Consider the following 12,781-nt stretch of genomic DNA (forward strand, 5'->3'; position numbering starts at 1 on the left):
TTATTACTATCGATGGCTGGCATCACATAGTTTATTACTATCGATGGTAAGTGCACCGATGGCCATCCCTATCTCCCAGTGGTCCCCTCGTGTCCCAATCTGACACTTATAATATTCACTGTCAATTTTGTCTGCAATTCAAGTGCTTTATGCAGTGCTATAACCCTATCACAGACAGACGGCCGTGTGAGGGAGTACAGGTGTCTGTATAAACAAGAACAGCAGCACGGATAGCGTAGTGGTTAGCATTACTGCCTCACAGCACTGAGGACATAGGGTCTATCCCCACCATGGCCCTAACTGTGTGGAGTTTGTACATTCTCTCCGTACTTGTGTGGGTTTCCTACCACAATCCAAAAATATACTGGTAGGCTAATTAGCTCCCAACAAAATTAACCCTAGAATGTCTGTGTGTGCGTGTACATGTGGTAAGGAATATAGATTGTAAGCTCCACTGGGGCAGGGACTGATGTGAGTGTTCAAATATTCTCTGTACAGTGCTGCGGAATATGTGTGCGCTATATAAATAACTGGTAATAAGTAAAAAAATAACATCACACAAGATGAGAAATCAGATATAAATTTAATTACATGTTTGCAAAAAGTGTAACACATAATGGACTGTATCAATAAATCATATCTGTGATATTATCATACTGCAAATACACTATTTTACAATCATATAACCCCTCAGCTGTGGGCGTTATTATCATTATATAGAAAAATAAAAGAACAGTATTTTAGAACATTTGTATACACATATAAGTAGAGGAACATCAGTAGTTAATATTTGCAATACATAAGTGATCATACAAACCTATAAATACTAAATAGCACTCTGAAAACTTTGAATGAAGTATCAGTGTCTGACTTTATGTATGGATGTCAGGACAGTGCAATAATACACTATAATACCACATCTTATCTCACTTGTAATCTACAGTACAAAGCTGAGCTAAATAAAGTCTTCGGTTGATGTTGAGCAGGATTCTGTCCAGTTTTCGGACGCGCAGGGAAAGTTTTGCTGATCCATTCAGCGAGATCCTACAAGACAATGGCCCCGAGGTGACCGGCGGAGGGCGGGTCACTGCGCAGTGTAAGTGGAGATATAGTTACATTATTAGGGTGTATTATGGCTGTTATCTGATCCATGTTACACCAGATCCATCACACTTGGAAATGGTGCAAACACCCTGAGATCCTGACTGTATCACGGCGTACACTGGCGACCTGTCATAACATTAATTACAGGTTATATATAACTAATGACATCCAACATCTACCATATGAATGATTTGTCGGCTGTTTGCAGCTGGTCATTAGTAAATTCCTATGACGATGGTTTGGAGATAATGGACTGAGACCATGGGGTAAGAGGGTGAGAGAGTCAGAAAGTGAGAGATTTAATAAGACATCTCGTTTTTTTAAAGCGCTAATCATTTACACTGCAAAATCCAACAGGTTTTGCAGTGTAAATGATTGCCCCTTTAAAATAATATGGAGATTTCTTACCAAATGACTTTCTGATTCTCTCACCCTATTACATTTCCCCCCATATCTGTGCTGTGTTTGGTACGTCCCACCTTCAGGGTCTGTGATCTACAAAGTGTCATATTCTCATTATTGTAGAATTAATCTTTGTCAGAGTATAAAATCAAACGCTGATGCAAACAGATCACAAGTAATAAATGTAAGGTAGAATGTCAAAAGGGCACATAATATATAGACATAATGCATGGAGTAATAGGAGGACGCTTTCCTTATTTCCCTAAGAAATAGAATAAAAAGGATAACATTTTTCCCCCTCTTTGCTGTCATGTCAGAAGGATGTCCGGTGATAGACAATACATGGGGGGAGGGGGGGGACATTACAATGGGATATACTGTAGACTATACCTAAGGCTCTGTGATGTCACCTGGATGGCCTGTGATTGACAATACATTGGGGTGGGGGGACATTACAATGGGATATACTGCAGACTACACCTAAGGCTCTGTGATGTCACCTGGATGGCCTGTGATAGACAATACATGGGGCGGGACACATTACAATGGGATATACTGCAGACTACACCTAAGGCTCTGTGATGTCACTTGGATGGCCTGTGATAGACAATACTAGAGGATAGACTTTTGAACTAGTGCATGTCCTCCTTATAGTGTTGATGTAGACACTGGCAATCTATCATTTGGTTCCAGGCTCTGTGATGTCACCAGGATGGCTGGTACACACTAGATAATACATCATTAACTATATGCACGATAATGATATTGTTAATGATATATAGTGCATATCATTCTAGTGTATATGCTTATTATAGTTAATTGTGCACTGGCCACCATCATCTGAACATGCAGCTCAAAGTTAACTTTATCGTCAAAGACTTCATGTTCTGGGCGGGGCCAGGTGACATCACTGAGCAATATCGTTCACCCAGTGGTTCAAGGGAAATTGTTGATGAGGGGGAGCAGGACAGTAGAATATAGATTGGAGCCAGGGCTCTGTGACAAGGCCATATTTTGTGGACAGGAGAAGGAACCAGGTCTTAGAGTGCCGGCACCTTGGTACACTGACCCAGTTCTTCTAACCACGGGTTATGTGACATCAGCTGCAGGTCACAACGTTGAGGACATCCAGGTCTCCTACTCCTCGTCTGATCCATGGTGTGGGATCTGCCAGGGCTGACTCTCAAACAGAGCGATAGCTGAAAAGCCAGGAACACACGGATGAGCTTCAGGCGGGAAGAACATCGCACAATGCACAATTAACATGTCAGGACTTTAGCTGGTTCTTATAAATGTCCCTGGTCTCAGACATGTCAGGTTACTGTCAGAGTGAGCGATCGGGAGAGCAGAGAAGGGTAACAGCTTGGGATAATTGTAAGGTAATGATGATTCCGACTCCTTTGGCTGCTGCCTATAAGCCGTCTTCATGTTCTTGTGTGTTGTTTTAATTGTCTTTACATTTTTGACATTTAAACTGTAGGGATGCTCTACTGTCTGATGCTGCGGCCAATAAGCAAGGAGCAGTAGGGTGTCGATGTGTATAGGAGGGTTATGGTGAGAACGGCAGTTGGTTGGGCAGTTGCTAGTATTACTTACAGTAGGATGTGCGATGAAGGCGCTAGTGAGGGTAAGGAACGTCTCATCGGATATATTTTGATGGCAGTATGGTCGCTATGTACAACCGTGACATTAGGATTCATTCTGAGTTGATATCTTTATGCCCCCTCCTAAAACCAAGCTTTTAGTCTCATCATCCACCTAAAATGCCCTCAGCAAGGTCCCTGATGCCCTCCTCATGGCCATAGCCAATGGCCACTTCTCCACCGTTGACCTTACAGTAGTATTCTACACTGCTGACCGTCCCCTCCATCTGCAAGCCCCTCACTTCTCCAGGATCCCTGACTCAGCTCTGTCATAGTGCCCCTCCTACTTGTCCATCTCTGTCTCTACACCCTTCTTCACCTTCCGGCCGTGGGGCAATCAAAGCTCTATCCTTGGCCACCTTCCCTCAGCCCCCCCAAAGCTCCACAAACCCCTCAGCTTGGTTAGTCTCCGATGCCACATCTATGTTGATGATAATCAAATGAACTTCTCTTTCCCTGATCCTTTCTCTTTGCCCCCCTTTCGTGGGGTCCCCTCTTATCCATTGGTCATCCCCTACTGGATGTCATTGTCACTTTATCAAGATCCCCGTCGTCTGGGTGTCATCCATGAACCTCCCCCCTTTCCTTCTACTCCAACATCCAATCCCTCACAACAACTTGCCCTCAACCTCCATTCCCTAGATTACTGTAATATAGTCATTGCTGGCCTTCCAGTATCATGCCTCAGCCCTCTTCAGTCTGGCCTCATCTCTGCTGCCCACCTCGTTGTCCTTCCTGTCGCTCTACCTCTGCTGTCTCCCTCTTAGAAGCAAATTCAAACTTCTTTCAGGCATTTGTACATCAGTACACAGGATAACATAGAATAAGGATGCAATAACAGCGGGGTGGAGTTAATGGGGGAAGTGAAGGGAGAATCTGGGTCAAGGAAAGGTTTTTTGATGTTGGGTGAGACAATGGCATGACTGAAAAAGAAAGGGATGATACCGGATGAGAGGGAGAGTTTGGAAAGGCGAGATGGGAGCGGGCAACCATAGAGAGGCAACAGAGGAAGTGAGAGGGAACAGGTGCGGGAGGAGGGAGAGGATAGGAGAAAGCTGCAGACTGGGGGGGGGGGGGCTCAAAATACACACTGATATATACGTAAAATACAGTAAATATAAACTAGGTGATGTGATCAGTGTCAGCTGGGCAAAGGTTTGCTGGGTGGAATATTTTACATTTTTTTGCCCCTTTAAGAGACAAATATAAAAAAATCCCTCCTTAGTGGGTGGCTGCACATAACTGTCACAGTTTCCAGACCACCCAGCAGTTCAAGTTCAACTGGCAGGTGCACAGGGAGAGTTCACCAATACCGCTTTCAAATCGCATTTGCTGGGTCGGACCCAGGATCTCAATCTGCAATCGGCAATATCACATTTAACCTGGGTCACCCATTATACATAAGGCAACCTGGATTGAACTCTTTATATATCCCAGGTCGAATTGCTGGGTTGGTTGTCCCAGGATATAAGGTTTGGTGCTTTCACACCGCACCAGGTTGACCCGGCAAAAACACAGATTTGAGATGCGGTTTGAAAGGGGTATAACTGTCATGTTTTCCAGAGCACAATGGTGATGCAAAATGTTTTGCCGCGTAAATTTTTCTGGACCAAGAACTTTAAGGCCCTCATACACTAGTCCAACTTGTTGTCCTAAGGACAAGGCAGACCCAATTTCCCTTGAGTTCCCCCAGCAGCCCCCCAGGAGAGCTCACTTACGATTTGGCACTTGATGTGCCATTTGTACATGCGATTAATCGCAGGTAATACTACTCCCTGGGAGCTGCAGGCGGGGGGCAGGAGAATTCATAAAAACCCATTCAAATGAATGGGAGTCTGCTGATGCTATCCCACTCTGCAGGTAGGTGTGTGCCAGGGGGGACCTGCGGGGGGACCTACGGACCGCATCGGATGCAATACATCGGGGGTGCTAAAAGCACTGATGATGTGCCGCTGACAGCGTACGACTTATCTTATGTGCAGCCCGTCCAACCTCCAACTCGGATGTCATACATATGCGATTTCGGACAATTTCACCCGATTTCTCGGCCCGATCTGCCGGAATTGGGTGAAATCGGGACCAATTCGCATCGTGAATTGGGGCCTTTACTTTGGTATACAATGTGCCCTGTACGGCATCATAGAAATAACTCACCCTTAAAAGTCATCCTTCGCTATTAATATATAGATGAAACATTAGTACAGATTCAGTCCTATAATAACATACTTGGGGAGCTCCGCGATGTCCGGGTACAGGCTTTCCTTCCCTTCTCTGACAGTTTGGGAACACCTGCACGAATGGGTGCCGGCCGTATCCCAGCGTTCCACACTGTGGTCTGCGCCAGGCTCTTTGCTGTCGTCTTATTTACCGGGTATTGTCCAGGCTGCTGAGTGGCCCAGTTGGGCCTGGCCTGCCGCTTTCCAAATTCAGCCGAAAGGGATATCTATGGAGACATGACACATTGGTTGCACCCTCCAATCTTTATATCATCCCCAGACGACCCAACAACCACGGTGAGACCTATTTTTTTATATATTCTTAAAATTACAAGTATATTCTAAGCCTGCATCTGCCTTAGCTGCCGCAACACATCTTTATCTCCTTTTCAAAATCTCTAAGAGAAAACAAGTAAGTCCCACAAACACTAAGGGGGTATTCAATCCCCAGGTCCCGACTATCGGTACGTCCCGACAATGGAGACCCTGGCTGTTTCTGGCCCGCTCGCCAGTTTATTGGCAGGCGGGATTCAGTGTCCCACCTGCCGATCGGCGAAAATGGGGGGGGGGGGGGGGGGGCGTGTCTGCGAATGCCCGTGCTAGATGCGGCCATGATCTTGACAATCCATGGCCGTTTTCTGCAAAACGGGCCCGACTGCTTTTAAAGTCGGGTCCGTTCTAAAGAGCTGCCTCTTCAATGCTGTTGGGAACGACAGCATTGAAAAGGCGCCCACCTCTATTTCCCCTGTTGGAAATAGCGGCGGGGATTGAATACCCCCGTAAGCATGTCATGCACAGCTCAATTGGGTAGTTGAGAGGATTTTACAGTCAAAATAGAGCTGAGAGTGGTGTTTCAAAGCCTCTCTGCTCATGTCATGTGCCATGTGACTGTGGTTGCCATAGTAGTCCCATAAAACAATCAGCACTTAAGTGCATGTCTGTCCTACCGAGAAGAGAAAACTCATGAAAAAGCCGCACACAATTCTACCGCATATGTAATATTTGTATGTACAGAAAAATGACCGCTTTATCGCAGAAACCTTTGATGTGATCGAGCTCCTTGAATGCAGGCAAGAGAGGTGTTCAAGCGTGACGGCCTTAATCCCCCTCAGAGATGACAGGTGATGAATGGGGAGATGCAGGTGTGTGTGATCTCGCCCACAATGAGGGAGAGGGCGGGTGGGAGGGGGACTGTGCGAATGAGGAATGTGGGCCCCGATGAGTGACGATCACTGCGAGAAGGTAAATACTGCCGCTCGCAGCGTCTGTACCTGACGTGTACTGTCCGCCTCTCCCGGCAGGGATCTGCAGCGGATGTAGAGAGGGAGAGATCTATTACACATTGGCGCAGATTTATTAAGTCTGGTGATGTGATAAAGTGTCCGGTGATAAAGAACCAGCCACTTCGCTCCTAAAGTTACAGGCTGGGTTTGAAAAATGGCAGTGAGGGGCAGATTGGCTGCCGTGTTATCACCATTGTTACAGGAGCAAAGACAACTGCTCCTTATATTGTCTCCTGTTGTCAGACAATGTGCCCTAAAAAATCTGTACTTTATATAGACATGACGCAAATCATTTTAATCAGCTGAAGCTGCTTGTGCGTCATATTCACTTGGTTTAGCAAATAACAGGAAAGCAATGTAACATTCCATTTCTTATGCAGCGGCTGATACTGTACAGCGTATATAATTGGACACTCGTTACTCCTCCCACCTCATGCCAGTGGGTCCAGATGCCGGAAACTTAAATAACGCTATAGCCCATCCTCAATGTCTTAGAACACCTGATGCACACCTTTATGGGCGGGTTGAATTCTTTTCAGAGTGCTCAGCATAGATCGCAAATATAAGGTGAAATGTAATAGGATGAGAGATTCAGAAAGTGAGAGATTTGGTAAGAAATCAGTTTTTTAAAGCGGCAATCATTTACACTGCATAACCAGTTTGATTTTGCAGTGTGAATAATTGCCGCTTTAAAAAAAAAAACCTGGAGATTTCTTACCAAATCTCTCACTTTCTCAGTCTCTCATCCTATTACATTTCACCCATAATGTTTTCTGAATACATATTATACATTCATCAGTGTATAGACATACAGCGTCACATTAAAACAGTGGCGTAAGTTCATCCCAGTTGCCCGGAGGCAAGATAAATATTGGTGCCCCCCAAATCAGTAAGGTGTCTGTCTCCAGTAAGACAGGTCATGGGATCTAATACAGGGTGTGACATTTGTAAAAATTATGTTAGGAGGGGGAGTCAGTCACAAAAGCGATATCAATAGCTTTCAATTAACTGATTCAAACTTGCAGGGGAGGAGAGGTGCCCCCTTGGGAGCAGGAGCCCAGCAGCAGATGACTCCATTGCCTCCCAAAGTTTCGCCTCTGATTTAAAATATAAAAAAATAAAAAGATGTAATAAAATAAAAAAAATTCAATCTAAAACGGCAGCAATAAGGTAATAAGAATAATATGGTACTTCTGTAGTTTCACGGCGCCGCCGTGCGCACACTCTGGCTCAGAAACTTGGCAGACTGCCAGAGGCTCTGATTAATCGTGCGCGTGTCGCTCTAGCTCAGACAGAGTGTGCTCGCGCCGCTCTAGCTGTACTGACAGCTACGTAAACAGCGTGGCGGCCGGGCAGCAGCAGCGCGCTGCCCAGGCGCTGACAGGTCACTGTGGTACTTGTAGTTCCACAGTGAAATAGGCAGCGCCTGGGCACCACTGACAACAACGGGGGCAAGTGGACACACCACGGGCACAACGCTGACGTGCCGCGGCCGGGCAGCAGCAGCGCGCTGCCCAGGCGCTGGCAGGTCACTGTGGTACTTGTAGTTCCACAGTGAAATAGGCAGCGCCTGGGCACCGCTGACAACAACGGGGGCAAGTGGACACACACCGGGCACAACGGGCTTGTAAAGTACACACCCCGGCACACCGCTGTGTCCCCCATGTACACGCTAAATTCAATGGCTTGCAGTCTAGATCTAGGCGCTAATGCGCCTGGATTCACACTCCCTGCAAGCCGCTAAGAAGGAGGGGGGCGCCTGGATTTAGGCGCAAAACCCTCTGAATCCAGGCGGCACCCTGCTGGCCGCTAAGATGCGGGGAAGTCTGGATTTAGACGTCTGAATCTAGGCTCCCTGGGAGCCGCAAAGGTGGTGGGGCATCTAAATTTAGACGCTAAAGCGTCTGGATTTAGTTGGGTGTAGGGGTACATCTAAATTTAGATGCAAAAGCATCTAAATTTAGCTGGGTTTAGGGGTACACTATTAAAACCCGTCCACAGTGGCACTAGTAGACGCAACAGCTGTCGACCGTGTAAATCCCACTATCCACGCCCACCCGAAGCGCGGCGAGCGCAGCGAGCCCCGCGAGGGGCGGCAGTACGCGTCCTACGACCTTTTCATACCCCCACTATCCACGTCGGCGTGGAGTTGAGAATAGATTAGTGTGGCGAGCGCAGCGAGCCACCGAGCCCGAAGCGTGGCGAGCGCAGCAAGCCTCGCGAGGGGACGCTGACACCTGTGAAGCCCGCGAGGGGACGCGGATACCTTCACAGCTATCCGCGTCCCCTCGCGGGCTTCGCAGGTGTCAGCGCTGCGCTCGCCACACTAATCTATTCTCAACTCCACGCCGACGTGGATAGTGGGGGTATGAAAAGGTCGTAGGACGCATACCGCTGCGCTCGCCACGCTTCGGGTGGGCGTGGATAGTGGGGCTGATTCAGGAACACATTCACACCTGCACACTCACACACCTGAGACAGTGAAGACAACATTTTCGGCAACTGTTAACTTTTTTTTTTAGTTGAAATTCAACATAACTGTAGAATATAAATGATTCAATGACATGAAATAATCAGCACAATAAAAAGTCCAACAATAATTTAAAAGTCATGATTTAATCAGTAGAGCAGGAAGGAACTTCGGCGTCTACGTCACCGCCAGCATTTTCAGAGGACGGACCTGCTGTGTCGACATCACCCCCGGAAGGACCTACTGTGTCGACATCACCGCCAGCATTCTCCTTCTCGACCAGGGGGAGCAGGGTCAGAGCGTGCCAAATACGATGGAAGGGGTCCTGGGCGCCTAAACTCTGCCTCCACATAAATTCCTGGAGGTAGGAATCGAGGTGATGGCGTGCGGTACCCCTCTGGCGTTTATTACGCCACTTGCAGCTGCCCCAGAGTCGCTCCACATTCTGGGTGTGCACCCCAGTATCCGGGTCGACGAAGTGGTATTTGTGGTTCACCTTCCCGTGAACATAACCGGCCTGCTGGAGTTGCTGGGTATTGTACGCCCTCCAGCAGTCTGTGAAGACAGTAGTGCCCGGTTCCACATGGGCCTCGATGGCGGCCATCAGGGTGGCCGTATCCCGCCGCTCCACCGCAGTGATAAAGCACTGGCCGGACTCCCTGGATATTCCCCAGAATACCCACTGCTGGGGCAGGAGCCGTCCGACGTTGCTCTTTCTTTTTACGTAGAGGCTTTCGTCTACCTCGACGATCTGCCCCGGGCCTCCGATTCGCCGATGAGGCTGTGCCAGCAGGTCCAGCGTGCAGGCCTCCCTCATTAGATTACTGTATAGGACAGCAGTTTTTTGGCAGATGTTGAGCTGCTTGTCACAAAATTTCATGCTGGTCAGCTCTTCTGCCCAGCAATACACAAATCTGATCAGGGTCACGAAGGTGAGGTGAGATCCCCTGAACCATTGAGCTGACCTGACGCTCACCTTCTTTCAGCAGCTGCGAATGTGGCAGCGCCACATGCGCTCCTTTATGCTGAGCTTCATGGGGTGGCCATTGGGGCAGGTCATGGTCTGTGGCAGGAACTGGCGGGCCTGCAAGAAAGCCACAGCCTCCTCCTCCGTCTGTGGCAGGTTAAATAACGTCAGACGCTCCATTGCCATACAGAGACTTGCCACTGCCATTATTCACCTCAGCGTCTCGTACAGGGCTACAGCTGACTGACTGACTGCGCAAACTGCGTAGCTCTCTGACTGACTACGTAACGCTGTCCGCGCGCGTCTAAGCCGAAGTGCCGGGAGTGTGAATTGACACGCTAAAAGCGTAAAAGCGCAAAATAAGTTAGCGTCTATATTCGGGACACCCCCTGTGGTAGCGGTGTGCCGGGGTGTGCGATTTATAAGCCCCGTTTAGCCCCTTTTGTCTCCTTTTCACACTTCATTAGACTTCAACTAGAGTGGCATGCGCAGCGCTACGCTACATCACGTTACACTATAACACTTTAGCTAGAGCGGCACGCGAGCCTCTGGCAGGCTGCCAAGTTTCTGTTACTTCCGGCGCCGTGAAACTACAGAAGTACCAATAATATATATCAGAAGGTTCTAGGATCGATTCCCACTCCATCACCTACAGATATAGCTGCGCCACAGCCGCTCCTGCCTGTTTGGTGCTCTCAGTGAGTTTCTATTACCCGCACTGGTGTGGCTACATCTGTATGTGTATGTGATTTTTTTTTTTATATTTTGGATTTATTGAGTCTTTATCTGTATATTTTTCCTATACATATGGAGAAATTATTCCCACTCATACGGAATACGAGCCTCCGCCTGCCACACTCTGGGCGCATTCCTGGCAAGAAACGGGCATGGCCCATAACTATAAAGCAACGTACCAGTGACTTTGCCTTGCGCAGCTTGTAGGAAGCGGACGACGGCCTCTTGGTCTTGTCTGTGTTCTGCTTGTTGAGGATCGATGTTCCAGCGCTGGCCTTTCGCCTGCAGGTTATAAGAGAACCATCACATGAGGTGGCCCGTGCAGATATAGGAGCACACAGGGGCAGCGGAAGCTGTAGGTGCATACCCCAGCAGTGTGACATCATACCCCACCCTACTCTCCCAGCCAATCACTGAGAAGCAGCGGGCAGTAGCTACACAGGCAGGATACTCCTACGGCGACCGGCAACCCCTAACCATCGCTACCCTGGGCTGATGCTATACGTGTCTCTGTAAATGACACCTCTGATAGTAGAACGTGTCTGGCTTGGTCACGCACCATTAAGTAGCAAAACAGTTTATACCAGTGGTTCCCAAACTGTGTGCCGTGGCTCCCTGGGGTGCCTTGGAGCACATGCAGGGGTGCCTCAGGTTGGTGGTCCAGAACCAATTCAAATTGTTTATGGTCAATGTAATGGGCAAAATCAGTGCTTGTGGCTTTCAGTTATAAAATATGTGGATAAACAGAAGTGAATCATGTTCCTCACCACATAACTGGACCTAAGGATAACATTTAAGCACAACTTATTTAATTTAATTATTTTTTTTTTTTATTCTTGGTAACAAACTTTTGCCTAGGGGTGCCCTGAAAAATACTCTGATACTCTAGGGTGCCGTGATTCAAAAAAGTTTGGGAACCACTGGTTTATACTATATATATATACATATAGTGAGTCAGATTGCGGCACATAGCCCTACACTACACGTATACCGCTTCCATCAGTGAGACGGCTTCTATGAAGATGACACTCAGAATATTTATGATGCGCGATCTGTCACAGACAGCTGTCCGTACGAGACATTCCACACGCGGATCTTCTAGCTGCAGAGACAGAATGTTACTGAGCCGGTCTTATCACACACAGGGCCTGATTCACAGGCGGAGGCTCACGTCTGCCGCAGGAAGTATGCTGACACAACGTGCAGGTGTCCCCCCACCCCCTGGTGCAGACGTGCTACTAGTCTCGTCCCAACGCCCATGGAAGCCCAGCACATTTACGCCCCATTTCTGATGTCCTGATCGCAGCGGGCTGTGGGTCCCTGGGACGGCAATGTCTGGGACAACCACCAATGGTTGACAGTGACTAGGTCGGCACCTAGGAATGGTTGACATACCCTAGGTCGACATTGACAAAAGGTTGACACAAGCTTACGGTCGACATGGAATATGGGAAGAGCTAATAATGTAGGGGGAAGTAAGAGAGGAGAGCGGTCTACAGAGGTGGCCATGTTGCTGGAGTGCAGCATGCCCTTGGGCAGGAGTGTAGCGGGAGATCATGTGTCTGCCATCAGGCTAGGTTACAGAGGACGGTCCTGTCTCACACTGCAGAGGAATCTGACAATAAGGACAGCTGTGGTGAAGGAGCGAGCTGTAATATTAGATGCAGATCGTATGACCAGCTATGTGCCCAGGTGTGTTACTGAAAGTCAGGTCACATCACACATGACACATCCAGCAGGGACATCCATCACTGTTATCTCACTGCGCAGTGTGGTATGTCCCACTCTGAGGCCGGGATATCGGAGCCGGTAATCCATCACACACCTTCGCACCTGGCTGCCCCGCATGTGGGACACGGAACGGCTCCTACTAGCCACAGGCTGCCTGGTATCTATGGTAGGTTACAGGAAAGTTCCTCAGTGATGGCGCAACCTATATTACAGGTGCACCATGGGGGGCA

At 48.2% G+C, this 12,781-nt stretch overlaps 1 protein-coding gene across 2 annotated transcripts in view; it reads right to left on the reverse strand.

The window, feature by feature from the left end:
• Nucleotides 1-564: 564 nt before the first annotated feature.
• The window catches only part of FBXO16 (F-box protein 16), a 41,599-nt gene continuing 29,382 nt past the window's right edge, over nucleotides 565-12,781 (reverse strand). For both annotated transcript variants that reach the window (XM_083178835.1, XM_083178836.1), the window contains exons 7-9: nucleotides 11,000-11,102; nucleotides 5,376-5,592; nucleotides 565-2,705 (exon numbers count right to left, since the gene is read on the reverse strand). In XM_083178835.1, coding sequence (XP_083034961.1) covers nucleotides 2,644-2,705; nucleotides 5,376-5,592; nucleotides 11,000-11,102 — 382 coding nt within the window. In that variant the 3' untranslated portion in view covers nucleotides 565-2,643. The remainder of the gene's footprint in view (nucleotides 2,706-5,375; nucleotides 5,593-10,999; nucleotides 11,103-12,781) is intronic.

Source organism: Crinia signifera, chromosome 3 (genome assembly GCF_055691185.1).
Source record: "Crinia signifera chromosome 3, ASM5569118v1, whole genome shotgun sequence".
NCBI lineage: Eukaryota > Metazoa > Chordata > Amphibia > Anura > Myobatrachidae > Crinia > Crinia signifera.